The sequence below is a fragment of the Schistocerca nitens genome, chromosome 4 (assembly GCF_023898315.1).
Source record: "Schistocerca nitens isolate TAMUIC-IGC-003100 chromosome 4, iqSchNite1.1, whole genome shotgun sequence".
Lineage (NCBI taxonomy): Eukaryota > Metazoa > Arthropoda > Insecta > Orthoptera > Acrididae > Schistocerca > Schistocerca nitens.
In genome coordinates this window covers 50,923,270-50,945,155 of record NC_064617.1, presented here as the reverse complement: position 1 = coordinate 50,945,155, position 21,886 = coordinate 50,923,270, and the positions used below count along the sequence as shown (strand labels likewise).

General features: G+C 40.8%; 1 protein-coding gene across 2 annotated transcripts in view; it reads right to left on the bottom strand.

Moving 5' to 3' along the window:
• Positions 1-21,886, bottom strand: part of LOC126251595 (neo-calmodulin-like) — a 104,871-nt gene that overhangs the window by 28,413 nt on the left and 54,572 nt on the right. For both annotated transcript variants that reach the window (XM_049952128.1, XM_049952129.1), the window contains 2 exons: positions 12,435-12,468; positions 4,415-4,516 (listed from right to left, as the gene is read on the bottom strand). In XM_049952128.1, the coding sequence (XP_049808085.1) occupies positions 4,415-4,516; positions 12,435-12,468 (136 nt within the window). The remainder of the gene's footprint in view (positions 1-4,414; positions 4,517-12,434; positions 12,469-21,886) is intronic.

Sequence of the window (21,886 nt, the reverse complement as noted above, 5' to 3'; positions counted from 1 at the left end):
ACTAAAGTTAGTGCCCAGTCATCTGCGGCTTACATAGGAACTGAAATTAAGGGTAGTGAACCAGAAGCAGAAATGCCGAACTCAATTTTCAAATGTTTTACAAAGATGGATCTGGGAGTACAGCCCTAGTTTAATTACTGCATCACTCCTAATATGAGTGATGTAGATATTAGCATCAGTGGCACTGAGAAACACTTGAAACTGCTAAAATTAAACAGGGCACCAACACATGACGGAATCCCTACATATTCTACATAGAATTTGAGGATGAGTTAACCCATCTTTTGACCATAATATACCATAGATCCTTCTTCAAACAAAAAACTGTGCCAACCATATCACAGATCTTTCTTCAAATAAAAAACTGTTCCCAGAAGTTTGAAGAAAGAACATGTCAAACCCGCATAAAAAAGATGTAGCAGAAGTGATTCACAAAACTACTGTCCAATATCATTAACATCCACCTGTTCTAGAATCTCAGAACATGTTCTCCCTTAAACCTCAAGTGGTGTGTCATTTTTCATAACAAGAGTGGGCATATACGCATGTATAGAATAGCTTTCTTTATGTTACAAAGGTAAGTCATGTATGATAAAAACAACAGTTTAATCTTACTTTATTTAAACAATGAGAAAATAAACTTACATAATATGAGCTACACCACTGTTTTATTAAACAATAATGAAATAAATTTTCACTATAACACACTGCTGCCAAGGACATGTGTTGACAGACACAGATCCAGTAATGACCCATTCGAAGCATTAAGCAGTGCAGTTGCACCAGATCCCAGGCAGAACCTTATTCAATCACTAATTATCTCATAGACAAATGCCTCAACCTAGAATTATGTTGCTAGTTCGGGGTCATTTTTTTATATTGATTGTAAATTTTTTCTTGCCTTGCTCACTTTAGATTTTATATTACTGCTGCTCAATTGGATGTATGACAACACAATTTATCGTTGTGTAATCTGAAGCAATAAAGAAGGAATAGGTATAGGTTTCCAGTTGTGGATCAACAATGGAATCACGCAAAATCATTCACATAGTTTAGATGTAGATGTATATCTCATGTAAAATCAGCTGCTTTGAACAAGACATCTATATATTGGTGCAAAAGTTGTTCATATGTTGCCAGTAGACATCAAGCAGGAGCTTGGAAATCCACAGCTAATCAAACATGCAGTAAAAGTACATTATTATCTATTATGTGACAAGGCCACAGACAAAGTAACATCCATGAAATTGCTGGGCATACATTTTGATGAAAACTTAAATTTTAATGACCATGTAATACGACTCGAACAGAAATTCAATTCTGTCTATTTTGTCCTTAGAGTTATCACAAACATGTGTGTCTCAGAAGGTGCTAGGGCTGTATACTTTGGTTATTTTAAGTCTCTTGCAACATATGGAAAATACTTTGGGCTTCCACCACTTGCCATCAAAAACAATTTTTTTCTTACAGAAGAGGGCTATTGGAATAACAACACACTGTCCTTCACAGACACATTGCAACCCCATGCACAGAAAGCCTAATATATTGAGCCCTACCTTGAAGTATGTCAGGCAAATGCTGACTTTCAAAGTCACAGCACACTGCTCCATACACAACAAACAAAAAGAACTAACACATAAAGGCATGTGAGCCATATCGCTGTTGGGAGTTTAGTGCTCTATGACGGAGAGGCCACCACCTTAGCCCATTTTACCTGCACCCTGAACCACCTCTCCTTCGAGAGCCAGGCCTACAAAGAAACCAGAGGCAGCTCTATGGGAACCAGAATGGACCCATCATACACTCCTGGAAATTGAAATAAGAACACCGTGAATTCATTGTCCCAGGAAGGGGAAACTTTATTGACACATTCCTGGGGTCAGATACATCACATGATCACACTGACAGAACCACAGGCACACAGACACAGGCAACAGAGCATGCACAATGTCGGCACTAGTACAGTGTATATCCACCTTTCGCAGCAATGCAGGCTGCTATTCTCCCATGGAGACGATCGTAGAGATGCTGGATGTAGTCCTGTGGAACGGCTTGCCATGCCATTTCCACCTGGCGCCTCAGTTGGACCAGCGTTCGTGCTGGACGTGCAGACCGCGTGAGACGACGCTTCATCCAGTCCCAAACATGCTCAATGGGGGACAGATCCGGAGATCTTGCTGGCCAGGGTAGTTGACTTACACCTTCTAGAGCACGTTGGGTGGCACGGGATACATGCGGATGTGCATTGTCCTGTTGGAACAGCAAGTTCCCTAGCCGGTCTAGGAATGGTAGAACGATGGGTTCGATGATGGTTTGGATGTACCGTGCACTATTCAGTGTCCCCTCGACGATCACCAGTGGTGTACGGCCAGTGTAGGAGATCGCTCCCCACACCATGATGCCGGGTGTTGGCCCTGTGTGCCTCGGTCGTATGCAGTCCTGATTGTGGCGCTCACCTGCACGGTGCCAAACACGCATACGACCATCATTGGCACCAAGGCAGAAGCGACTCTCATCGCTGAAGATGACACATCTCCATTCGTCCCTCCATTCACGCCTGTCGCGACACCACTGGAGGCGGGCTGCACGATGTTGGGGCGTGAGCGGAAGACGGCCTAACGGTGTGCGGGACCGTAGCCCAGCTTCATGGAGATGGTTGCGAATCGTCCTCGCCGATACCCCAGGAGCAACAGTGTCCCTAATTTGCTAGGAAGTGGCGGTGCAGTCCCCTACGGCACTGCGTAGGATCCTACGGTCTTGGCGTGCATCCGTGCATCGCTGCGGTCCGGTCCCTGGTCGACGGGCACGTGCACCTTCCGCCGACCACTGGCGACAACATCGATGTACTGTGGAGACCTCACGCCCCACGTGTTGAGCAATTCGGCGGTACGTCCACCCGGCCTCCTGCATGCCAACTATACGCCCTCGCTCAAAGTCCGTCAACTGCACATACGGTTCACGTCCACGCTGTCGCGGCATGCTACCAGTGTTAAAGACTGCGATGGAGCTCCGTATGCCACGGCAAACTGGCTGACACTGACGGCGGCGGTGCACAAATGCTGCACAGGTAGCGCCATTCAACGGCCAACACCGCGGTTCCTGGTATGTCCGCTGTGCCGTGCGTGTGATCATTGCTTGTACAGCCCTCTCGCAGTGTCCGGAGCAAGTATGGTGGGTCTGACACACCGGTGTCAATGTGTTCTTTTTTCCATTTCCAGGAGTGTAGATTACTGCATCATCTGCAAAAAGTTACTATTACTGCAGAAAGTTACTATGATTTGCAACGTCATTAATATATAACATAAACAGCAAGGGTCCCAACACATTTCCCTGGGGCACACCTGAAGTTGATGATGCTCTCCATCCAAGATAACATGCCATATCCTCCCTACCAAAAAGTCTTCAATCCAGCCACAGATTTCACTTGATACCCCATAAGCTCATACTTTTGACAACAACTATAGGTATGACACTGAGTCAAACGATTTTCAGAAATCAAGAAATACTGTGTCTACCTGACTGTCTTGATCCAAAGCTTTTAGTAAGTCATGTGTGAGTTGGGTTTCATATGATCGATGTTTTCAGAAGCCACACTGGTTGACATTGAAGAAGTCATTCTGTTCAAGATATCTCATTATGTTTGAGCTCAGAATCTGTTCTAACATTCTGCAAAAATTGATGTCAAGGATACTGGATGGTAGTTTTGTGGATCACATCTACTACCCATCTTGTAGATGAGTGTCACCTGCACTTTTTTCCAAGAACTGGACATGGTTTTTTGTTCCGGAGATCTATGATAGCTTATAGTTAGAACAGAGTCTAATTCAGCTGCAAATTCAGTATAGAATCTGATAGGGACTCCATTGGGCCCTGGAGTTTTGTTCAGTTTTCACGATTTCAGCTGTTTCTCAACACCACTGACACTAATACATGTTTCACTATTTTGTTTTCAGAAGTACTAGGATTAAATTCAAGAAATTCTCTTGGGCTTTGCTTTGTAAAGGAACATTTGAAAATGAAGTTAAACATTTCAGCTTTTGCTTTGCTCCCCGCAATGTCATTCCTGTCTCATTCGCACACTAACTTCGGTGCCACTAACAGCCTTTATGTAAGTACAGGATTTCTTTTGGTTTTGTGAAATATCATTTGACAATATTCTGCAATGGTAGTCATTGACGGCATCACACATTGCCTTCTTGGCAGCCAAATATGTCAAAAGGGCAATGTGTGATGCCTTCAATGACTATCATAGCAGAATATTGTCAAATGATATTTCACAAAACCCAAAGAAATTCTGGTCATATGTAAAGACTGCTGATGGCACCAAAGTAAGTGTCTAGTCCAGTATTCACATAAATGATCTAGTGGATCAAGGAACCACTAATACAATTTTACACTAATAACAGAAACTCACCTGTTGGTCTTTGCCCTAGTGATCTCATGACAACCCCCAGTTCTGCCATAGTTATGGTGCCATCTTCATCCTTGTCAAACAGCATGAATGCCTCTTTAAACTCTGAAACATTGATAGGGAATTTCATTTATAACATAAGACTTTACAGTCTGGGTATTAAGGACAAGTACATTATAATTGAAAAAAATATGTTTCTTGTCACTGGAGCAACAATCTTCATCCTTGTCAAACAGCATGAATGCCTCTTTAAACTCTGAAACACTGATAGGGAATTTCATTTATAACATAAGACTTTACAGTCTGGGTATTAAGGACAAGTACATTATAATTGAAAAAAATATGTTTCTTGTCACTGGAGCAACAATGAAACCTAACACAGATAAGTAAGAATGTGATCAGTTGTATGTGATGTGAGTTACAGAAAGAAGCAAATAGCCAAATTTACTTTATTTTTACATACAGAATGTATCAAAATAACACTGTGAACCGTTAGTATTGTGCAGTATGTCAAACTGGTTACCTTTCAAAAGGGAACCCTTGTCCAAATATTCTTGTCTACTCCTCCATGGGATATCAAAGTTAGAAAATGATTTGGACAAAGTGATGGGCATGTAGTTAACAATGTGTTAAATGCACCAAAAATGAAGCACAGTATACAGTAATTTATTACATGAAAATTACCAATTTTGTACAAAGTCACTGCAAACATACACACACAAGACCAAATATATGTGGCTGTGCACACAGGATTACAGTTTCTGCATAGATTCATATGATAAGGTCTTCCTCTTATGTCAATCAAGTAGCATATGCCAAAGTTTTCATGAGACTGCACAGAAAACAACCAGGAGGTGTAAGGTCCTGAGACTACCATGGGCATAAAGCACACTGACCTACACCAGTCAAATGGTGTTAAGTTCTGGAGTGCCAAATGTTCAGATCCAAGCAAGCTGGAATTGCCATCTTACTGGCACAGTACCTAAAAAAACCTTTAGTTGTAATGTTTTATATCACACCAGAGTATCTGTTGTGTTCCATGAAGCTGCCTATGGAAAACAGATGTGAACACAAGGCCCCTGTACTATAAAAGTTGTATTATAAAAATTTCTGAAGCAGACTAGCACTGATAAGATGCATTTCACAGTTTAAAGAAGGAAAGAAGGGAAGTCTTTAATGTCCCTTTGATGGTGAAGTCATTGGAGATGAGCACAACATGAAATTCTGGAATGATGATGTAAGAAATTGACCATATCTTTTCCTGTGGACAACCCAAAAGTTGCTTTCAGTGATTTAAGGAAACCACAGAAAACCTAAATGAGTGGTGGGGATGTTAACCACTGTCCTGCCCAATGTTAGTCCAGTGTCTGAATCACAGTGTCTCTTTGTTCAGTCACAGTTCATGGTCATTGACAATTATAGGAAGGCAACTCACTAGCAAACAAAATAAAAGTGTCAGATTTCTTCCTCTTTAGAAATGTGCAATGCTGAACTGTAGTGACAATGTGACAATAGACATCATCATTGCGCAACATGTAATCGAAATTGCTCTTAATACCAAGACAGTTTATATCAACTTGTGTTATGAAGGAGGACTAGGAAGAGCTAAAAGATTTATGTGCAGCAGACTGGAATTGCATTTTTTGTGCTAAGTGATGATCAAAGATATTAAAGTGAACCAAAGATGTGTCTAGTCCAGCCAGTTATTAGAGTTATCTGTAGAAACACACCTGTGAAACCCAACACATTAAAAACTGTTCCCTTAAATAACTGTCTTCACATGTTATTCTGGATAATTTTATAAATAACCAATCACTGTCTACCTCTCAATGGATGACCAGGTTAAAGACACTGACCAATGACACTAATAGCAGGGTCATGTATAAAGGACAGTAGCACATAATAAATAGCTGAGCTAAGTGCTGACCAATAGAGGTGACTGGCTGAGAGTTGCTCATTCCAAAAGTAAGGCTCTTAGGTTTGAAATTAATACAGTTTCCCCCAATAGATAGGAATGTGCACTGTGCAAATGGCACGGCACCCAGTAAGACAGGTGGAAAACCTCTTAAAAAATTGAAATGGTACTATAGTTGCAGCCTGGTTGGCAATTAATTTGCTTGTCAGCCAATTTCCATATTTTGTGCACTGCTCTGTTGTAATGCTGTCAACAATGCTACCATCCTGTAACAAAACACAAATTACTTAATTAGTATGAAAACCATTAACTATGAAATTAATAAGGCATTGGCACAGGAGACCAGTTAGATGCTGCCTATGCCTCCATTACGGGACTGCATATTTAACTATGACATCAAATATTATCCAAAGCAATGTTAACTTTGATGCCCATAGTACCCAAATTAAGGGAATATATTCTGAAAAGAGACCAATTTGCAGTCCTACATGACACTGTCAGTATTATTTGACACATCCTACATGAAATATTATTCACAAATATATAATTCGTACTTTGTGTGTGCCAATAACAGGAACTAAATTAAAGAAGATATTACAAAAATACTTCCCCCTAATTGAATCATGCAAGTGAATCTACATATGTATTTCCTTTTGACTCATGCAAGTTAAACTACACATGTATTTCATTTTCCTTTACTACAGTGAACTAATCATATTACACAGACAAAAACACATAAAATGATATTTTTTCTGTTTCCACTAATAACTAATACACCGTTCTTGCTAACTTCTTAAAGCTGGTTTACTTATTGCCCGTCTCTACTTTTAGTAACAAAGTTTCTATGCGTGTGTCAGATTACTATCATTTGCCAAGTTCTACTAAAAACATTAGTGATCATGTATAACAGGAATAACTGAACAGAAATATTATTGTCAGGCATAAATAAATATTGAAAAGGTAAGAACATGACACATTTCTGAGGCAAGTAATTATAAAATGTAATTTATCAGCCGTAAAACTTTGCAAAAAAATGCTGATAAAGCTAATGGAAGATGCAACAATAGCACTTTACTGAAATGAAAATTACAACCACGATTGCATTTTTAGTAATAAGGCACTGCAAGTGCAACTATTTCATGATAATTCAAAACGGTTGTGATGTTGAACCTGTGTGTAACAGGCTACTTCAATCGCTTTTCACTAATCTTTTGCAAAATGGCAACTGAGGGTTCACTCATTGTAATATGATGAAGTATTAAAAATAAAAGAATAAGTGGACTAATGAACATGAATGGTATAAATGTATTTACTAACATGAATCATGTACTGAGAGGACAGCCTGGCAAACAGTTACTGGCTTAAAAAGAGGACCATTCTTTGTTGATTTCTTGATATCATAAACATCTAAGGATCTATATCTCCTCTTAAAATACTTCCATATAATATGAAACCCTAAGCACAGAATTAAAAAAAAAAAAAAAAAAAAAAAAGCAGAAAAAGAGAAAACAGCACTACCGTCTGACATTTTTATACTCCCTCCTGTTTTGATTTTATTTTCTATGAAATGCTTCATACTTTTATTATGTTAGCAAGTGATGGTACATTGCATGATAAACCAAAGTAAAAAGTGTCAAGTCAAAGGCATAATCTGAGTCCCGTTTTTATGTTAATTGCTGTTTTGTGGCTGGTGATAATCATGGAATTCTATTTAGCAATGCAGATTAAATTAAGTGAAGACACTGTTAGCAATTTTACATGTTAACCAGAACTCCAGCAATGAACTTTCAGAGGTGATAGTATGGATCAAACCTAGTTCTTGAGTCACATTATACATTCATTGCATCTTATTTCACTGATGGCCCATATACTGATCAACTAAAAAAAAATTGCTGTGGTTTTTATAAGCACAATATTTTGTTGGTTACAAAGTGATTAATTATCAAAGTAAGGATGAATTAATTCATGTTGATTTTCCAGCCATCAGAAGTTGGAGAGTGAAATATGTTGTTTTAGATATTTGTTTATGTAGCACAGGCATGGTTAACGTCTAGTGGACATGAGTTTCCTTTCAAAATAGTACTTTTTCAGTCCCCACCACAAATCTTCAATATGTGTAGTCATTATTTACAGATACCTAGGCTGCTCTCCATCCCAATCATACTTCCTTTCCCACCCAGCACTTATAAAAGATAACTTCCAGTTATTTCATGCTTAAGTTTGGAGTTTGCAGCATAAAACTAATAGTGAAATGGCAATGAATGAAATGTCACAAAAATATTTGGATCACTGAACTTTTGGTACCAGGCATTAGCTTTGACTTTTGAAATAATGTATGAATATAACAGCCAAATCCGGAACAAGAAAATGTGCAAAATGCTTAGTACATCATTTCTGCGGAAGTATGATGCAATGGCCAATCACTTTAACATAAGGATAAAAATTTCTACTGTCTGCACCAGTGACAGATTTTTGCATGCTGATGGAAAGAAAACTGAAGGAGGTCAATTCGTGGGGCATATAGTCTGCAAAATCAAGGCATTCCAACAACAGTATTGTTTTTTTGACCTTTTTTATGTAAATTGCTGTTTTGTAACTAGTGGGGATAATTGAATTGTGTTTAGCTATGCAAATTAAATTAAGCAAAGACAATGTCATCAATTTTACAAGTGAACCAGAACTCCCGCAACAAACTTTCAGAGGTGGGTGCTCATAGGTCTTAATGTATACATTTTAGAGACCATGTGTTACTGGGAATGTGTTTCTTGTTTTGGTCCATACTGTCTCCTCCCAATGATGGAAAGCAAACAGCTTGTAGCAGAAAGATATGTTTCATAGTATCAGATATTAACAAGTTCTCATGGCACTTTAGGTCTGCATTTAGAGCCCATGTTTGACTTTTTTTTCTTGTTTTGGTCCTTGCCCACTGACAACGGTGGGAGAGCCATCCCTGACAAAACTTTACCACCTGGTGAGCAAGATGTATGAGACAGGTGAAATTCCCCTCAGACTTGAAGAAGAATATATTAATTCCAATCCCAAAGAGAGCAGGTGTTGACAGATGTGAAAATTACCGAACTATCAGTTTAGTAAGTCACGGCTGCAAAATACTAACGTGAATTCTTTACTGACAAATGGAAAAACTGGTAGAAGAGAACCTTGGGGAAGATCAGTTTGGATTCCGTAGAAATATTGGAACACATGAGGCATACTGACCCTACGACTCATCTTAGAAGATAAATTAAGAAAAGGCAAACCTACGTTTCTAGTATTTGTAGACTTAGAGAAAACTTTTGACAATGTTGACTGGAATACTTTTTTTTCAAATTGTGAAGGTGGCAGGGGTAAAATACAGGGGGCGAAAGGCTATTTACAATTTGTACACAAACCAGATGGCAGCTATAAGAGCCGAGGGACATGAAAGGGAAGCAGTGGTTGGGAAGGGAGGGAGACAGTGTTGTAGCCTCCCCCCAATGTTATTCAATCTGTATATTCAACAAGTAATAAAGGAAAAAAAGAAAAATTTGGAGTAGTTATTAAAATCCATGGAGAAGAAATAAAAACATTGAGGCTCGCCGATGACATTGTAATTTTGTCAGAGACAGCAAAGGACTTGGAAGAGCAGTTGAATGGAATGGACAGTGTCGTGAAAGGAGGATATAAGATAAACATCAACAAAAGCAAAACGAGGATAATGGAATGTAGTTGAATTGAGTTGGGTGATGCTGAGGGAATTAGATTAGGAAATGAGAAACTTAAAGTAGTAAACGAATTTTGCTATTTGGGGAGCAAAGTAACTGATGATGGTCGAAGTAGAGAGGATATAAAATATATACTGTCAATGGCAAGGAAAGCGTTTCTGAAGAAGAGAAATTTGTTAACATTGAGTATAGATTTAAGTGTCAGGAAGTCGTTTCTGAAAGTATTTGTATGGAGTGTAGCCATGTATGGAAGTGAAACACGGATGATAAATAGTTTGGACAGGATGAGAATAGAAGCTTTCGAAATGTGGTGCTACAGAAGAATGCTGAAGATTAGATGGGTAGATCACATAACTAATGAGGTAGTATCAAATAGAATGTGGGAGAAGAAGAGTTTGTGGCACAACTTGACTAGAAGAAGGGATCGGTTGGTAGGACATGTTCTGAGGCATCAAGGGATCACTAATTTAGTATTCTAGGGCAGCATGGAGGGTCAATATCATAGAGAGAGATGTAGGTTGCAGTAGGTACTGCGAGATGAAGCTTGCACATCTTAGAATAGCATGGAGAGCTGCATCATACCAGTCTCAGGATTGAAGACCACAACAACAACCACTCCTGAAACTTTGTCAGTGAGTTTCTGGTTCACCCTGTAAAGGATATTTTAGACAGTGTCACATATTCCTACAGGAAGTAAGTATTGGTCATAACAACAAGAACAATTCCTATAATTGTATGTCTGGAAACCAATACGTGTTCAGATATCTGCTATTTTACTTGTGACAATTAATGTGTAGTATTCAGGGAAGTCTTACTGCTGCAGTTCACTGTGCATGTCTGAATGGTTGTAATTTGCAGGACACTGATGGCGGTGCTGATCCCAGTCATAACGGAGCAACAATCTACTACATCAATCAGTTCAACTACATTGGCAGATTAGTGATCCTCTGCAGTGTGAACAAACTGTACTGTAAACAGTGCAATGGAGTCTTACTATTACCATTATTATCAATACAGTAGTTCTGGCAGAGTGTAAGTAATTTAGGAGTAATGGAGATCATGCACTAAATAGCGTAAGTGTTCTGTTGCTGATAGACATGCAAAATAGAATGGAAACTTTGCTAGTTTTTCAGAGAAATACTTTGACAAGCTAGAATATATATATATATATATATATATATATATATATATATATATATATATATATATATTCTAGCTTGTCAAAGTATTTCACACACACACCTATGCACCTACATAGTGCAGGTTGGACACACAATGACAGTAGCACAGGTGTGTGTGTGTGTGTGTGTGTGTGTGTGTGTGTGTGTGTGTGTGTGTGTGTGTGCGCGCGCGCGTTTGAGAGAGAGAGAGAGAGAGAGAGAGACAGAGAGAGAGAGAGAGATAGTGGGTAGGGTGGAGGGAGGATATTCTATCTTGTCAAAGGGTTTCTTCCAAAAGCTTTCAAAGTTTTCATCCTTCATCCTTTTTTTGTGTGCGCGTTGATGATGCTTTTGTGAATCACTGTTATGGTGTTTGTGCGTATTGTGGTGTTCAGTTTAGCTGCATGGATGAACTGAAGACAGTGACACTAATTTTGCAATGTGTTTTGGAGATCTTATTGCAGGTATTTTCAAGGTCCTACTTCATGAGAGATAATTTTGTTTTGTTTTTGGGTGCCTCTCATGCTTGGCTGGTGAGTTTGAGCTGATTTCCCCAGTTCAAAGCTCCCCAACTTCCTGCAGGTGTCCTGTTATCTACATTATGTTTTTAAAGTATTCTGAGTTTTTTTGTTATTGGAACATTAAGGTTGTTGTGGGTCGATTAAACTTACACGTGTGATGTAATAGTTGTCATTTCTAATTTATAAGAGCTACCCATGCCTGTCATTTTGACAATTTCATGTGTCTAAACTTATGCCTGGTCCCAAATGGTTCAATGTATGTAAATATAATCTTTTGAAAGATTGCAAGGAAATTCATAATAGTTACATTTCTTCTGCAACACGAAAGGTTAAATGACGGCCACCAGGACATTAAAGCTTCTCACAGACCAAATAAGTAACTCAGCTTTGTTTATTAAGTCTATTTTTGATGTGACTGAGAAAAAAAATGTTTCTTTAGAATAAATATCAAAGTGTCACTTGCAACAGTAACTAGTAGCAAATTATAATAAAGGAAGAGAACCATATGAAAGAAAAAGGGAAATATATTTTAGGAAAGAACACAAAAACTTCAATGAATGTGGTAGGCCATTGTGACCATTTTATTTGTTTTAGCATTATAAATGTTGAACTTGATAAGCAAGTAATGTAAGTGTGAGAAATGATTGTCAGGTTAGGAGAAGTAGCTCCCATAATAGATCAAAGGGAATATACTATGAAAAAAAGGTTGGGGGTCTGATTGCTCACCTGCTACTTGGTCTTCTGTTAATCCATATTCAGACTGAAAGGAAAGGACAAAGAATGAAAAGACTGCTCGCTACATAAGAAATTAAAGTAATGAATGTATAAGTCAGAAAGCTTTTCTATGCAATCAATGTTATGATAACAAAATTTAGTCAGAAAATTCTAAATTGTGGTGCTATACACTAAATAGACTTCCTGTCAATACAATACATGAAACTATTTAATCTCAAAATAATTTACTAATCAAAGACTATTTCTTGTCAAACCGTTATTGACTATTACAGCCTAATGACCAATTAATTCTAAATTTGTGGCATGCAGTCTATGGACAAATTGTTACAATTACTTACTTAACACACTTAAATAATACTGTTGAGAATGCAGTATTAAAACTAATATTCAGTGCACCATGCAGAGAAATATCTGTTAAACTTTGGGGTGGCACATCTTGAATATTGAACTCAATAAGAGATGGGTATCATTCAAAAATGGAAAAAACACGATATTGTTACAACCTTTTCCACACAAGAGAGGGAGCAAAATGGTCACTGATGAGATGTTTCTTCTGAACTCTAAATTTCTTCACAGTAGTGCCAATTGAATGAGGCAAGCTATGACAGTACTTTAACTGAAGTTGATGAACAGAAACAGTGATTCAGCATTGTATGGTGTAACAAAATTATGAGTAAAAAAAGAAAAGCAAGGAGCCTTTCCTGCAGTGAATTTTGGAAATGGCACATATGTGTGGAGTATGGCCTCAGCAGCCATACAGTCCTCATTTGTGAGTGATTTGTGCTTGTGTGCATGTGTGTGTATTTGCTACTTTAGAAGAATGCCTTTTGACCAAAATCTCAAATGCAGCAATCTTTTTGCTGTGCCTGTCTGCAACTCAGTATCTCCTGCATATAGTGAGTAGCAATTTATCCTTTCCATAATATTGTCATTATTCCATCCTGAGTTTTTTATAGTTTCATTTTGTTTCTTTCTAATATTTATTTATTCACAAGGCTATGTAACAAACTCCAATGCTTCAGCATTGCAGGTAGGTGCTACACTTATCTGAGAGCTATTATTGTCTGTCAAACATAATGAATAACATTTAGTCATTTTCTTCTATGCCTATTTGGTCTATCATTTCCTAAGTTGACATAAGAATGTTACAGTGTATTCAAAAGAGGTAGCAGGCATAAAGGTAAAAACTATCAAACTCCTGTCAGCATTCTCTGAAGTATTTGAGAGATTAATGAAGCAACAAATCATCAAATACTTAAATGAATACAATATACTGAATAGTACTCAGCCTGGCTTTCAAATGGGTGGAAGTATACAAGCAGCAGTTACACACCTGAAATAATTAGAAACCTAAAAAACAATAGTGTTGTAGGATATATGTAGATCTTTCTAAATCTTTTGAAATTGTTGGTTACAGAATTATTTCGGATAACCTGGAAGGCATAGGAATTAAAGGGATAGAACATGGGTAGTGGGAATCATACTAACTCATTTTATCATACAGTCAAATTACTATCTGATGCAAAGAAAGTCAGAATAAATGTACTGTAAGGTAATGATACATAGACCTCAGGCAGTCCAGCTAAGGTAATTTTGTTCACAGATGACACTATTGTAATAGTGAGTGATTTGAAGGAATCTCCATTTACAATGACTGGTCAAGTCCTGAAGTCCACACATTTTTGGTTCAGGCTGTCCCTTAATGTGAAGAAAACATTACATTGACTCTGGAAAAGAAACTATCAAAATCAAGATCTCCAGCTGGTAGAGTGTGGTAATGAGTTATAAAAAGTATGATGCACAAAACTATTGGGCATATATGCAGACCAAGGCTTAAACTGGAAAGAAAATGTAACGAAAATGTCCCAGAGAGTTTCTTTGTGCTCTGAGAAATCTTTTCATGTCTGCTCCTCAGAAGATGCTGAAATCACTTCCTTTTGTTTGTTACATACAGGTATTTTCATGCATTGATCAATTCCAATTGTAACTAACTGATATTATTGTCATAGTACAATATGATCATTAGGGTAAGTATAACATGAAGTGTTGAGCCTAGGTGTCAGGGTGCGACATTTACAGACTTATATAAACTTTGTAATATTCGTATTTCTTTTCGCTTATCCAATCATTTTAAACCTCAATTTATTATACTGACCTCTGCTCTTATTCAACTGTTACTAAATGATACTTGAACATAAAACATAAAATATTCTCATTTTGTAATTTCACAAGAAGTGAAACTAGCTTTTCATTAGGATTTATGTAAAGAATACAAGTAAGCATTAGGAACATTTTCCAACTAATAATCCTCATGATGCAAGTAACTTTATAACAAAAAACATTGTTGATGAACTGATTTTACAAACTTCAGTACTAAAAGCTAAAACCCATGTAAAACTTAATGGTGCAATATGATAGGAGTAAATTAAAATTAATTTCCTGATATCAGTCTGTACACACCAACATGTTTTTGGTTGTTATCCATAAATTGTCTGTGTGTAACAATGGATGACGTAACCAGTGATCATTAAAACAATACAGAAACATTCAGAAAAATGCAGACATTCTTTGATAATCAATATTAATGGAACAAAATGACATACCATTACAATTCTTGCCCCGGGGGGGGGGGGGGGGGGGGGATTTTATTTTTATGGATTCAAAGTGACCACCATTAGAAGCCAAACAACATTGATGCTGCTGAAGTGTTGCTGTTAACGGAATTACAGCTGCCTGTGTTGCCGGTGTGACAGACACACAGGATGCCTCAATGGTTTCCCGTAGTTCATTCAGTGTAGCTGGTTTCTGTTGATATGCTTCATTTTTCAAAGTTCCCCATAGGTAGAAGACAAGAGACATAAGGTGGAGACCATGGTGGCTACTCAACAGCTCCTCTTTGACCTATCCATTGTCCACGTAAATTTTCATCCAAGTAGGCTCTGACATCTATGTGGCAGTGAGGGAGAGCACCATCTTTTGTAGGTAAAATATTTCATTTCCAAACACCTGTCAGATGGCAGATAAAATTGATTTTTGCGGCATATGAAGATGCATCTCACCAGTTACATTACTTTCAAGGAAGAAGGGGCCAGTCAGACTATGATGACAGACCACATCACACACTGACACCCAGTAAATTAATATGTTTGTCCACATGAACATTAGTATTTTCAGGAGCCCAGTACACACAGTTGTTACAATAAAGTTATAATTGTGCTTCATCAGACCAGACAACCATGCCCGCAGACCATTCATCCTCATGAAGCATGCCTTCAGACCATTCAGAATACTCCATCCTTCAATCTGGATCATCCTCATTCATAGTTTGCAGCTGTCTTGGAATTAAACTTTCCACTTTGCAGCCTTCAGAATTCATCTCACACTTGATCGGCTTACCCTGCTCTCACGTGCACCCTCATACACAGATTTTTGAGGTGACCTAGTCATTGTGTTGACTGTGCTATATGGCTTACTACACTGAAGCACCAAAGAAACTGGTATAGGCATGTGTATTCAAACAGAGAGATATATAAATAGGTAGAATACGGAACTGCGGTCGGCAATGCCTATATGAGACAAAAAGTGTCTGGGGCACTTGTTAGATTGGTTACTGATTTTACAGTGGCAGGTTATCAAGATTTAAGTGAGTTCGAATGTGGTGCTATAATCGGAGCACGAGCGATAGGACACAGCATCTCCAAAACAGTGATGAAATGGGGACCACTTCACGAGTGTACCGTGAATATCAGGAATCCAATAAAACATTAAATCTCCGACATCGCTGTGGTCAGGAAAAGATCCTGCAAGAATGGGACCGACGACGACTGAAGAGAATCGTTCAACGTAACAGCGGTGCAACCCTTCCGCAAATTGCTGCAGATTTCAATGCTGGGCCATCAACAAGTGTCAGCGTGCGTACCATACAACGAAACATCATCGATATGGTCTGTCGGAGCTGAAGTCCCACTCGTGTATCCTTGATGACTGTACGACACAAAGCTTTAAGCAGAGTCCTCCAACACCAACATTGGACTGATGATGACTGGAAACATGTTGCCTAGTTGGACTTATCTCGTTTCAAATTGTATCTAGGTAATGGATGCGTACGAGTATGGAGACCAACTTCATGAATCCATGCACCGTGCATGTCATCAGTGGACTGTTCAAGCTGGTGGAGGCTCTGTAATGGTGTGGGGCGTGTGCAGTTGGAGTGACATGGAGCCCCTCATAAGTCTAGATACGATTCTTGACAGGTGACACATACATAAACATCCTGTCTGATCACCTGCATCCATTCATGTCTATTGTGCATTCCGAAGGACTTGGGCAATTCAAAAGCGACAATGCGACACACCACACGTCCAGAATTGCTACAGAATGGCTCAAGGAACACTCTTCTGAGTTTAAATACTTCCGGTGGCCGCCAAACTCCACAGAATAAACATTATTCAGCATATCTGGGATGCCTTGCAACGTGCCCTTCAGAAGAGATCTCCACACCATCGTACTCTTACGGATTTATGGACAGCCCTACAGGTTTCATGGTATCATTTCCCTCCAGAGCTACTTCAGGCAGACGGGATGCTGAACCTGACATGAGTCTTCAGCTCTCTTCTATCAAGGCTGTCATTAAACAACTGGTCAAAAATAATAAAAAAAACTCTTTATTTCCCATTAAAAGGAAACAATATTCTCAATTTACAGCGAATCAATACAGCGTTATTTTGTGTAATGTATTATTGTGTGCTGTTTCGTATATTGTTGTAGAAGTCAATATGTATACATTTTTGTATGATTTTCATTGAATAATTATAAGTACAGGGTGAACGTAGAAACAGGTTTTTCTTATTTTATGGCTCCGTAAAACATTTAGAATTTCAGAAGAGTTCCGTCCTCAAAAAAGTTTTATATATAATTGCGTACGCTTCCGAGGCCAGAGTCGTCGACATAGAAGTTTTCTCGGTTTGGTACTGCGTCGTAATGTATAAAACTACTGCTGCTACAGAAAACCAATGTTTTGGCCACGGTTGCATCGGCCTCCAAAAACCAACGTTTCGGCCACGGTTGCAGCGTCCTTCTTCTGGGTCTGGGTCACTAGACCCAGAAGTAGGCCACTGCAACCGTGGCCGAAACGTTGGTTTTTCTTCAGCAGCAGTAGTTTTATACATTAGACGCGGTACCATAACCAGAAAACTTTTATGTCGAAGTTTGATATAATTTACACATGTTGTTGGGCCGATCTAATGTTGTAATATTAGAAGCAAAGATCGCTAGAGTGAAATTGTTTACTTCATGACTGGTTTCGATAGTAACTAGATGTCATCCTCAGATCTTCTAGAAATATAACTACATATCAGTCTCGTCGACATACTGAGAATGTGCTCCAGTCGTATTAATACAGCTCCACACAGATTTGTCAGATATGTGAAACTTGCCAAATAAAATACCCACAGTACCAATAGGCAAAACAGGAGCAAAAACAGGTGCATCAGTAAATATGATGCGTCGACGACTATGGAATTTTTATTTAAGAAGTTTCATACATTTGACAAACCAGCGTGGAGCTGTGTTATTATAAACGGAGCATGTTCTCATTATGTCGACGAGACTGATATATAGTTATATTTCTGGGAGATTTGAGAATCTGATAATGACAGCTAGTTACTGTGGAAACTGGTTGTGAAATTACTTCACATGAAGCAGTCTTGGTTTCTAATAAACTGCTGATCCAGCCCATCAAATGTATAATTACTTATGTGTCTCTTTCCGTTTAATAAACATATAACGCACGTCAGTTAAATCAGTTAAATAAAGGAAATGGATAACTTCCAGCTCAGACTTGCTCGTATAGCGCAACAGCAACAGGAGCCAGACCTATATCGAATCTTTGCGGCGCAGTGGTCATGACTGGAGCACTGGCCAGCCCGACCGTGGTTTTTAGGCAATTTCACACGCTCGTTTAGGCAAACGCTGGGCTGGTTCCTAATTTTTTCCCAGAAAATACGATACAGTTAAAATCTGACGACACACACAATGAAGTTTACACAATGCGAACACGTGATGCTCAAATGGCTCGGAGCACTATGGGACTTAACATCTATGGTCATCAGTCCCCTAGAACTTAGAACTACTTAAACCTAACTAACCTAAGGACAGCACACAACACCCAGTCATCACGAGACAGAGAAAATCCCTGACCCAGCCGGGAATCGAACCCGGGAACCCGGGCGTGGGAAGCGAGAACGCTACCGCACGACCACGAGCTGCGGACCAACACGTGACGCGGTCGACTTCTCTTCCTCAGGTAAATGATGGCTGTGGCGACAGGAAGGGCATCCTGCCGAAGGATTAATTAAAAGAAAAAAAGACCTTCCAAATCTTCAGTACAGCGGACCCCGTGCAATAGTCCTCTTCACGAACGATGGCTGTTAGCGTAGGTCGAGGCAGGTACGGGGACTGCATTGTTGCCGGTTTCAAGTGACAGTAAGCTATGGTACGTGCATGGAAGTGATTTGCGCTTCAAGGAAGCGTGTATCTTGCAAACTATATCCCTTGTTTGCTCGTGTAGAATTTGTGGCTTACCACCACCATCGGCGATGACAACTTGCAACAAATGGAATAAAAATTCACTAAATAACTCACTACGACCACGTTTAATGCACGCACTGGCTACAAAATTCAGAGCTGAACGCTCAGAACACTACTGAACGCCCATTGGGTGTCGGAGAACGCGCGACGTAGGTGCACAGAACAACCCTCAACTTGACCGCCATCGTTTGTGACTCCATTTAAAGAAGGGTTCAACGCTAAGGAGAAGAATAAGTTCCAGCTCAAATAATCCTTTTCCTTAATTCCACATAAAATCGTTCCGTTCACATTAACTAACATTTTCATTTTATAAGCAAATACGAACAGCCGCGCGGGATTAGCCGAGCGGTTAGTTGGCCTTTGGCTGTGCTGCGGTGAGGACGCGCTGTTTGTGTTCCTGCCGCGGAGCGAGCGCTTGTGTTGTTTACATCGTACTCGGCCGTTTCGCGCGTGCCGTCCTCAGCATATAGATCACCATGGCGCACCAATACAGAAAATCGACGCTCAAATTTACGTTCCGCAACGAATTTGCACGGCCCAAAGCACTCGAAGTCGAACGATTTCTACGAGAAGAAGTTAAAATCCCGGCGACCGACATTCTCGGCATTCACTTGTCCATTGTGAGTAGTATCGTATATGTCAAGATCATCAACGACGCAACATGTGAACGGATCCTTCGGGACACGAAACAGGGCCTCCGTTTCTGCCATGCTGATGGCAATGTGGGGACTGTTCACGTCGATTATTCTGGCATGGGACTTCGCACGATCAGAATTTTCGAACTTCCTTTCGAATTACCGGCGGAGGACGTCGTGACAGCGCTGCGCCCCTACGGCACGGTCCATGATCATATTGCGGAAAATGGACGCAATTCCAGACATATCCTGTGCCGAATGGAGTCCGCCAGGTCCGAATAGAACTTAAAAGACATGTACCTTCATATCTGACTATCGGTGGCTGCCGTGCCATCGTCATCTACGATGGGCAACCAAAGACCTGCTCTAGTTGTGGGAAGGAGGGACACCTTAGATCAGAATGTCTCCAACGTCGAATCACGCAACTGCCGCCGGCTGACGCAGACCCGCCATCGCAGCCGACGCTGCTTCCCGTGACTTATGCAGCAGCCCTCACGACAGCTACCACTTCATCACGACAGCCGACATCCACTGTTGGGTCGCGGCTCCATCCTCCAATACAGGGCGATGACGAAACACCCGTTCCACAAGCTCCGGATTCAATTCCGATGCCGCCGCCCCCGTCGACGGATAACAACACACATGACGATAGCATGGCCGTAGACTCGCTTATTGTGCCTACAGCTGCCTTTGTGCCGGAACGTCGGGAATCTTTGCCGTCGTCTGACACAGAAGGACACTCCAGGAAGCAACGCTCCCCGAAGCGGCGGAAGCGGAGGCGTAGAGCAACTTCCGAACGGGATGCGACGCAGCCTCCAGAGGACGAAGACTCCACCTTCAATGACGACGCTGCCACAGAGGCAGCCGCCATTTGCTGCAGTGTGGCACCACCGAACGGAACTGAGGACAAACCACTTATACCTACAGTGGCAACATCGGATGCCGATATGCAGGACAGATGCTGCCCACCACCTTCTGGAGTGCAAGCACCCATGCCGAGTCCTGAGGACGCTAGGGAAGCAGATCTTGCATTGAGTTCCCCGACGTGGGCGGATGACCGCGACGACGAGGAAACCATGCAAGTTCCGCCAACAGGGCCCACGCCATTGGCGCCGGCTCTCTAGAAAGGACGGCAGGTGAGGTTTGTGGGGATGCGGAGGTGTCAATAGAGTCAGAAGCGCCATAGGCAATTCCAGTCTTAATGGATAACTTAACACCTGCGGTTCGGCAACAAGCATATCGCATCGCCACGCTTAACCTCAACACGATACGAACGGCAGTGAAGATCCAGTTGCTGCGTGAGATGCTTCGTTCTTCGGATGTTGACATTGCCCTGTTGCAAGAAGTGAATATAGCGGCCCTCCCCGTTTTCTACGGTTACGTGACACATATGTCACCGGCGGACCGGAATGGCAGCGGTACGGCAATCCTAGTGCGCGACGGAATTGCCATCGAAGAAGTGACTTACCTTCCGTCAGGAAGGGGGCTGGCGATCACAGCACTGGGCACACGCATCATTAACATCTACGCTCCATCAGGAACTGACCAACGCCGCGAACGATCGCTGTTCTACTCGGAGGATATCGCCCCCCTCTTCATCAGCCGCTACGATCAATACATCTTCGGCGGCGACTTTAACTGTGTGCTCCACCCCAAAGACCAAGTCCCACGCTTCTCGACTTGTCAAGAACTTCGGCTCCTGGTTCGCGATCTGCTTCTCACTGACACGTGGGAGACAATGCACGGTGACCGTCCCGGGCCGACATACCTTACTAGTCACTCGGCCAGTCGCCTCGACCGCATTTATGTCTCACGAGCTCTAGCGCCGGGAGTATTGGACGCCGAACGTTGGCCGCTTGCCTTCTCCGATCATAGCGCTTTCATATGCACACTCACTCTACAACAGCAGCGAATATGGCGCAGCCGAGGACCCTGGAAGCTGAATGTGGCACATCTTCAAGACCCGGAATGCCGTCGAATTATCGCCAACACATGGCTGGATTGCGAACGTCGTCTTCCCCGATATCCTTCGACTCTAGCATGGTGGGTGGACTGTGCAAAACCAGCGTTTCGGCGTGTGCTAACTCAATTCGGTAAAGATATCGCAGCTTGGCATCGTCACACATTGGACTTTTATTACACGATGCTTCGCGAACTCGACGGCCAACCACCATCTCCAAACCGACAAATGGAAAGCCGCCGAATTAAAGGTCAAATATT